Source organism: Leucopleurus acutus (assembly GCF_964270905.1).
Source record: "Leucopleurus acutus genome assembly, chromosome: 2".
Taxonomy (NCBI): domain Eukaryota; kingdom Metazoa; phylum Chordata; class Mammalia; order Artiodactyla; family Delphinidae; genus Leucopleurus; species Leucopleurus acutus.
Genome location: NC_139143.1, coordinates 9,714,572 through 9,723,755, shown reverse-complemented (window position 1 = coordinate 9,723,755; position 9,184 = coordinate 9,714,572). Strand labels below are relative to the sequence as shown.

Here is a 9,184-nt window from a genome sequence, read left to right as displayed (position 1 = left end):
CATTTTTAAATACAAATGTGATTCCTTCAAATACTTTTTATCCTGAAGATGGAACTAAGACAGGAAAATTCCCTTTTGTTAGGTTTACCTAATACCTTCAGAAGCTTCTCTGAGTAAAATTTGTTTTGTCTTTTCAGGGGTAAAAACCAACGGAGGTTTAAATTAAACTGGACACTCTATAAATAAACCACATTCTATATACAAACTCTGTACGAGCTTATATTGCACTAGCCCCTCTACCCTGATCAGTGATTAGTCATCTATTTCCTTGGGTTTTTATTTTAATTCTTAATTTTAATTAAAGCTAGACTATATCTCTCCAGAGATACTACCGAAATTTGGAAGATCATCACCTAAGAAGTACACTACTGGCCTGGCCAAATATATTCTTATTTTTACCATAAGTAGTTTTTCTCCTGATACTGTGTAATTCTTTTGTATCAGTGTATTTACACATTATGTCATATTTTTGTGTTAACTATACTTTTATGTGTTTATAGTTTTGTTTTTAATTTTACTTTATTCCTTTCCTAAGCAGTAATATACAAAAAAAACCAGTTTGATACATTATATTTCTAATAAATATTAAAACTCATGCACCCCCTTAAAATCATCTTGTATATCACCAGCAGAGTGTTTAGCACACACCCTGGAAAACAGTAACATGAAAATTTCTTGCCATGGAAATAAGGGATGAGGTTTGGAGTAGGGAAAAGTTAAGATAACTTCTCATGACTCTCCTTCCTACCAGATGTGTGCACTGCACGAATGAAAAAAAAAGTATTTGTTTATTTTACATTGCTTTCTGAAAGAAAAATAAAACCCTTTTTAAAATACTGTAATCAAATGAATTTTATAGTCAAGGACTATGCAAAGTCCTGAGGGGACCCATCTCTAGTCTGTGTGATACAATAAACCCACCAAATGAAACATTTCATTGAAATATGCAGTTTTTATGAAGAAACAAGCACCCCCTAGAACCAAAGACTGATCCTGCTGAGGCTTTAGACATGTGGTATATGTGTGTGCACCTCTGTAGGTCTAATTTTCTTTCTTTCTATATAAGCAAGTGACCTAGTCTCATTGGGTTAAGTTTCAACCACAAAACATCACTGTGTGCTTTTTGTTTTTTTCAAGATACACGTCACAACACACCAAGAAAGGGGGAACTTCCAGTGTCTGTGGTAACATCACTTGATAAACAGACTCGTTTGAACAGCAAGGGCCTGTTAGCCGTCACTATATAAAGCAGCAGAGGCGTGGATTAGCAGATACTTGCCTGCTGAGGACCATGTGAGCAGCGGCCATCTCCACGCCAAGGAGAGACAAAATGCCAGGCGTGTTCCTCTCTGCTAATCCAAAGGAACTGAAAGGAACTGATCATTCGCTTCTAGACGACAAGACGCAGAAAAGGAGGCCAAAGACTTTGTAAGTTCATTAACTGTGCAAATTTTGACTTAGATGATCCTTAATGGCAGAACAATTGAAAATGAATGAATGGAAGAAAATACGAGCCTTTAGTTTACCTAGATCAGGGCAATGACCTGCTGTGAGTTACAAGTATATTCAGTTGTATTTAAAAATGAATCATGACAGGGCATTAAATGAGGTGGGAATTTTTCCAGACTTTGGCTCATAAAAATTGGCTCACTCTTGATATAGCAATATGTTGTATCAGCTATTTTTATTATGGCCTTATTCCTTGGAGAAGTTTGCTTCATGCTCTTTTCTTTTTACAAATAAAATGTATTCTTCTGAAGAAATATGAATATTTACTTTTGTGTCTTTTGTAGTGGAATGGATGTGAAAGCATACCTGAGATCTATGATCCCACATCTGGAATCTGGAATGAAACCTTCCAAGTCCAAGGACCTGTATGTACACTAATACACGGAACTATCACTATATAAGCGGCCTGTGCCTTAGCTCTGTATTCTAGCAAGGCGGTAATACTACAGATAATGGACTTCGTTTTTTTTAAGTAACAAGACTAATAAGATTAAGCTGCATTAGTACCAATGTAATTTAAATACAAATGTGCATGCATGTATTTGCTACTTATTATACTGTTGGAGTACATTTGGATTTTTTCACATTTTATTGGCAGATATTTTCATAAGGATAGTAATTCTAAGCAAATTTTTGTTTTCTTATAGATAAATTTTAATAAAATTTATTAGAAGTAGACTCTCAGTTTGTGAAGTTATCAAAATGCAGCAGCCATTCTGATTTCATTTGCGCTTACACACACAAAAATACTAATTTATGTAAATGTCGTCCCCTGTAGACTCTCTGCTGATGAAGTGAAGCAGTGGTCTGAATCTCTGGAAAAACTTCTTGCCAACCAGAGTAAGTATAGATGAACTACTGAATGTTTCTGGGTTTATCTCAGTATGCTAAGAGATTGAATGGCTTCATTAAAATATAGTATTCTGGATGGGAGGGTGTGTGAAAAGTTGTACTCTAGCTGTTCTGTAGCACTGACAGCTTCAGCGTATTATGCCTCATCGTGGCATAATGTTGACTCGGCACTCAGTTCTGCTACTGTCCTTTAGAAAAATGTGCCAAGGCAACTAGCTGTTTCCATGGATCATTATAGGAGCAAAATTTTAAATTATGCTGGGGTTCTGAAGTTTAAAGTTTTAAAAAGTAAACCAAACATCTCAACATGTGAACTGCTATTCTGAAAGCTACCTAAAGGATGTATTTTTGTACCACTGGATGTAAGGGGTAGGATTCACTCAGTCAATTAATAACTTCTTCCATTCATACATGCGTTGTCACTCATTCAGCCCAGGCATTTACGTGCAGGCATTTTAGAAGCACCAAGGACTCAAGAGTGAAGACACAGTGCCTTGCTGCCTTGAAGGCAGTTGAGACACAGCATAAAACTGCATTATATAGAACAGGACACGTTATAACACAGATATGATAAAAAGACTTTTTAAACACAGAGTCTTACGGGGAGTTTCTGATGAGAGAAGGGAAATGAGATCAGCTTGTCTTAGCCCTCATCATGGGCATTGGGATCCTGTTGGGATTAGGACCTCGCTCAAGGGCATAGATGGGCAGCTTATCCCTATCCGGGGTGAGCTGATCCCCTCCTCCCTCCCCCGCAACACCCTACAGAGCCTCACGTGGGGATCAAGTAGTTCAACCTGGTTCATCTGCTTGTTATCTGACTTAGGTTATGATTCAGCCAAACAGTGCTATAGAAATGGCCCATTGAAAAGCCTGAATAACACTAGTAAATCCAAGCAGTATAGCGCACATAGGTAATATACAGGCCTCACGTCTTTTGACTTATATGAGTTGGACAGAGAAATTATATTTGCTAATGATTAACATGATGTTCATGCCTCCTGTCAATATTTGATTCCCTAAAACACTCTGCACTCTAGCTGAGCTGGTAGTGTAAGAAAAGAGATTGTTCTGTAACCTGCAGAGCAGAATTGTAATGTAATAGCAGATGGAAGTGAAGCAGTCTCTCAGCCACCACTAAGCAGCTGTGTACCTGTGACAAGCGTGTCTGACCCCAGACAGACTATAAACGAAGGGGTCCCTAAGGACTTCCCACCTCTACAAACGGTGACACAGCCATTTCAGCAGCATCCACCTCTTCCCTTTGTACACAGAGAATATGCCACCGTACTTTTCTTGTAAGTTTCTTCCAGTTATTCATTTATTGGCTGTGATAAATTAATTTATCTCACCCCTCACCCTTTCTTTTTAGCTGGTCAAGACGTCTTTGGGAATTTCCTAAAGTCTGAGTTCAGTGAGGAGAATATTGAATTCTGGCTGGCTTGTGAAGACTATAAAAAAACAGAGTCTGATCTTTTGCATTGCAAAGCGGAGAAAATCTATAAAGCATTTGTGCAGTCAGATGCCGCCAAACAAGTGAGTATTTAGTTCATTACCGTCGGTTTATATGTAAAGACACTTAGATATAGAATAAGATTCAACATACTAGCAAGATGAAACCCTTTTTGAGTATTGTGATTTTCACTGCTATATATTTAAGTGTATTCATATAGTTCAGTGCAATGATAATCTAATTTTCTACACTTGTGAAAAGATTGGATGAAAGGTTGATTTTGTAAAACAAGCTAATGTGATGGGGTGGGGTAAGGAGTACTGGTGATAGCGACCAGAACTGCATGTCAGGGGGTCCTTAATGAGCTAGCTCGTTTTGGATTAGGATAGAGACTAGTGCAATACATGGATTGCAGCAGCAGAAATATTTCCAGTTAGTAGTAATGCCCACTTCCAGTTAAATATTCCTGGTTCAAGCAGCAAACATCTGCATGAAGTGTCCTCTCCTCCTGTAAACCTTAAATGTGCACATCACTTTTCTCGATGCACGTATCACCTTATACAGATATTTAAAAAATAATGTCTGCCTCTTTTGCACCTCCCAAAGATATTATGAGCTAACTTGGAGCAAAGATATTTCTGCTTTTTTTGTGCTACTTCTTTTTAACTCTTCCACACATAGGATAAGGTATGCTTAGAATAGGCATTCAAGAGATATTTGAGCTGATTTAAATGAGGTTTTAAAGCCACTGTCTTGAGGTGCTTCAAAAACAACAGTGACATCATAAAATATGCAATAAATTGGAAGTGCATATGAACTGATGAGGATTTCTTTTTAGATCAATATTGACTTTCACACTCGAGAATCTACAGCCAAGAAGATTAAAGCACCAACACCCACGTGTTTCGATGAAGCCCAAAGAACCATATATACTCTTATGGAAAAGGACTCCTATCCCAGGTTCCTCAAATCAAATATATACTTAAATCTTCTGAATGACCTTCAGGCTAATAGTCTAAAGTGACTAGTGCCGGCTGGGGGGAATTAAAGATGATATCAAGTACAGAAGGAATGTACCAGGATGGCTCCCTGGGGGAACACCTTGGCCTTTTTGGATGACTCACAGATCCAGGGGAAGAACCCATGACTCAGGACAGATTAACATGGAAGTTATCCAGGCTCAGGGCTGAAGAAGCGTGAGAAGAAAATTTAGCGATGGTAGAAGGAAGGAGATACTGTGGTACTGTCATAAAATACAGTGGACCTACGTATTAGAACATCCCTCAGAACTGAGAAGGCCGGGTAATGCTTGCTACGCAGAAACTGTGAATAAGGGTTTTGAAACTGGTGAAAACATGCTATAAGCTTCAAGGTCAAGTGACATTTATGCTGCATATTGTTATACAGAGATTGTATTGAGCTGCTGAAATCTCTTTTACTTGGATGACTATTTGAGAAGTATGTGTTTCAAAATCACCATTTCTGTTATTGACACAAAGTTTTTCAGTGTTGGTTGGTTTGTTGGAGTGTTTGGGGATTGAAAGAGATGAAGAGGAGAACAATGTATTTAACTTAAGCTATTGCCTTAAAGTTGGGAAGTCAGAATATATTTGTAAATTAAATTATCACAGTGTCAATAATAAATGTGAGTTTTGTCTTAAAAACATAGAAGCAATTTCTGTTTACATTTCCTTGCCATCTTTAAAAACTGGCATTTATTTTTCAGATTTAACAAAAATTTAAGCAAGGGTCTTCTACTTTCTATCACCTCTTCAACATCTAAAACTATCATCCAGTTAATCTTATATTTTGTGTATTACGTGTATGTATTGGACAGAATTCCTTAGTTTTCTCTCTGCTATCATGATGTATAAAGATCAAACAAATATAATATGCTCTCATATAGTCAAGCTTCAAACTGATGAGAAACTGAAGAAGTCTTTTAAAGAGGGATAGAAATTTTATTTCAAGAAGTCATCTAATTAACAACTAATAATTTATTGTGATTTGAAGTTTATAAAAGCCAGATGTATTTTCTCATTTAATGTTCATAGCAATCACTACTTCCCAAATTTAGCTATCAAAACTACCTAGAATGTTAAAAAACAAAACACCAATTTTGGGGCCCTATCCCAGACTGACTGAATCAGAATCCCCAAGGGATAAAGTATGAGAATCTATATTTTAAGAGTAAATTCCAGGCGATTCTGAAGATGCCCTCGTTATGCAGGGTTGGGAATCCTGGGGTTAAGAGACAGTCCCACTGCCAGGGATTTACACGTAAATTTTCTCACCACACAATCTGTGTTCCCTCTACTGTGCAACACTGCCCCCCAATGACCAGAAGACATTTCCTAAATCCTCAAGCCTTCAGCAGTCCTAGGCATTACCTAAGCAGGAACACAAGACTGCTCTGGAGGATCGTCTACAAAAGGACAATCAGGACGACGCACATTCCAGCATAGCCCATAGAGCTGTATCTTCCCGTGCTCCCGTGTCCCATATGTAATTGAATAATCAGCCACCGCAGTGTAATACTCTGGATATTCTCAGTACAGGCTTGCCTATCATCAGGCACACAGCAATGACATGGGGCAATACGTAGAGAGGTTTAAAAAGTACTATTCTTGAATTGCCATGGGACAAAGTCCAAACTGTCTCTACCATAAGCTTAATTCTATGATTTAGCAGGTCAAAATACTGTACGAGGCTTAGGAAGGGAATCCAGTTTAATCACCATCATCATTCTCATCATTCTCTCCCTTACGCATGCCATCACCAAATTCCCTCAATCCTCCTTCTACAATTAATGTGTGCAGTTGGTATGTCACTTGCTATTTTTCTGCCCCCCCGCCCCCGCGCTAGCGTAGTCTCTCATTGATTGCTCATTCATGCAACTTGTTTTCTTTCTTTCCAGCCTCTTCTCTTCAATCCATCTTCAATCCATCCTCTAAATAGCCACAAACATCACCTTCTGAGACACAGATTTGGCCCTGCCATTTCCTGTGACATAAAACATGAAGTTCAAATTTCCTTTCTGGAATTCAAAACACTCCCAGTGAGACCTTCAGGGTATAATTCGTCTTACTCCCCTCTCGGCATCCTTCCGACCTTGACATCACTCTGGATCAACTGTCTTTTCTTGAAGGAGTCCTGGTCTTCACTACCCTTTGGTTAATCTACTATCTCTCTAAAATGCCTCTTCCTACCTCCTTCCAGTTTTCAAAGTCCAACCAATTCCTCAAGGCCCAGGTAGAATTACTCTTCTATAAAAGCTTTCTAACACCTTACACCGCTATGTGGTTACTTTCAATAAAAACCGGAGGGGAACCAAGTCCATATAAACACAAGACACTCTGCTCCTATTTCTAGCACCACTGTCACATTAAATAGTCTAGGCCCTTCAAACTCAGAGGCAGTAGAAGTGCAACTGTCCAACACACATACTGGTCATAAAATGAATGCTTCTGGTTTTTGTCTTGATAAGATGCCATGTTAAAAAGCCATGCAGGGGCTTCCCTGGTGGCGCAGTGATTAAGAACCCACCTGCTGACACAGGCTCAAGCCCTGAGCCAGGAAGATCCCACATGCCGGGGAGCAATTAAGCCTGTGTGCCACAACTACTGAGCCTGTGCTCTAGAGCCTGTGAGCCACAACTACTGAGCCCATGTGCCACAACTACTGAAGCCCACGTGCCTAGAGCCTGTGCTGCTTAACAAGAGAAGCCACCACAATGAGAAGCCCGTGCACCGCAATGAAGAGTAGCCGCCACTTGTCCCAACTAGAGAAAGCCTGCACGCAGCAACAAAGACCCAACGCAGCCAATAAATAAATAAAACCTATTTAAAAAAAAGGCATCCAAGTTTTGGACAGATGGTCAAAACAAACATCTAAGACATCTCTTCATTTTCAAAATGAAAAAAAAAATTGTCACCATGGCTGCATAGATTCAAGATATTGCAAAAAACTTGAAAAGATAAATTTCTTTTCATTGGCATTGTTTACTATGGTGTGGATGTTTTATTAGATCATTTACAGAAATATGAATAGCTCTACTGTTTAGAGAAATCTGGTCCAACTGCTCCATCTAAGATCCTCAACTCATATGCTATGTTCTATTGTGATACTAAAGCAGTGGCAATCAACAATATGTATAATTTAAAACTAATTCATTTAAAAAGTAAAAATAAATTTACTTTGCTCAGATGTATTTTATACTATTTCTAATATGATATGTATATTGTAGAAAAGTAGGAATCCGTGAAGGTAGAAATTAGACCTCCTGATGTCTAATAAAAAGTACATATTTAGCTCATGTGGGATAAACTAAATTTCAAGTTTCTTTCATTCTGTGTGCAAACACAGGCTGTTTTATATTAGGAGGAATCTCTGATGATTTATTACTGAGAAAAGAAATTCTGAAATACGTGAAGGGAAAATAGAGTAAATGGTGATTTAAACTACCATAGATATAAATAATTGCTATTATACACAGAATTGTAGAATTTTGTCAAGACTGCATGAAACCCTATCTATAGAACCAAAAAAATACTCATCAACTGCAGAAATACCACCATCTGTTTTGTTGAGACCAGTATCTTAAAAGTGTTACTGAACCAAACTTGGATCCGCGTGCCCAATGCACAACAAAGCCAATCTAATGACACCAGCTTGTGGTGAAGGAAAGTACAGCGTTTACTGCAAGGCACCCAACATGGGGCCAAACAAGGAGAACAGGAAGCTGAGGCTCAAAAGACCCAAACTGCCCAGTGGCTTTCAGGGAAGGGTTTTTAAAGTCAGTGTTAGGAGTGAGGATTGTAGGGTATCTGATCCGCTCATGGACATTCTTCTGATTGGTTGATGGTGAGGTAATTGGGAGTTAACATCATCAACCTTCTGGTTCCAACCAGTCTTGGGTCTATATGCTTGTGGTCAGCAGGCACGTAACTTCTTCTACCTGGTGGGGGTGTCAGTATCTGCAAAACGACTGAAGGATAGGGCTCAGGGTATTATCTATAGCCCTTGAGGAGGAACTAAAGGTCCTTGACTCTTTAGTTTACAGCCAAACTACTATTATTTTATCTTGCTTGACTGTTTTCCTTTGTTTCTGTATTTTCTCACTTCTCTGATTAAATTTGCTCTTTGGAACAAAGGGAAGGCCTAGGAGGCTAAAGCTTTTCTACAAACAAGAGGCTGAGGACATTGGGGAGAAGCGGGGGTCTGCCTTGGGAAGGCCCTGCAAGGTCCTGCTCAGTTTGAAAAGCTAAAAATGTATCATTCTAATGGCAAAATTTTGTGTCTTACTCTGTGCCTAACCTAAATGAAACTTTTCTACAAGTAAGTCCATGGCAAAATATAGAACTTTCTATG

The 9,184-nt window shown here is 38.6% G+C and overlaps 1 protein-coding gene across 1 annotated transcript; it reads left to right on the top strand.

The window, feature by feature from the left end:
* Nucleotides 1-1,303: 1,303 nt before the first annotated feature.
* On the top strand, nucleotides 1,304-5,146 carry RGS1 (regulator of G protein signaling 1). Its single transcript, XM_082864569.1, has 5 exons — nucleotides 1,304-1,428; nucleotides 1,794-1,874; nucleotides 2,288-2,349; nucleotides 3,734-3,897; nucleotides 4,653-5,146. Exons 1-5 carry the CDS (start codon nucleotides 1,331-1,333, stop codon nucleotides 4,836-4,838), a joined length of 591 nt encoding a protein of 196 aa, XP_082720695.1. The 5' UTR covers nucleotides 1,304-1,330; the 3' UTR covers nucleotides 4,839-5,146.
* Nucleotides 5,147-9,184: the final 4,038 nt, after the last annotated feature.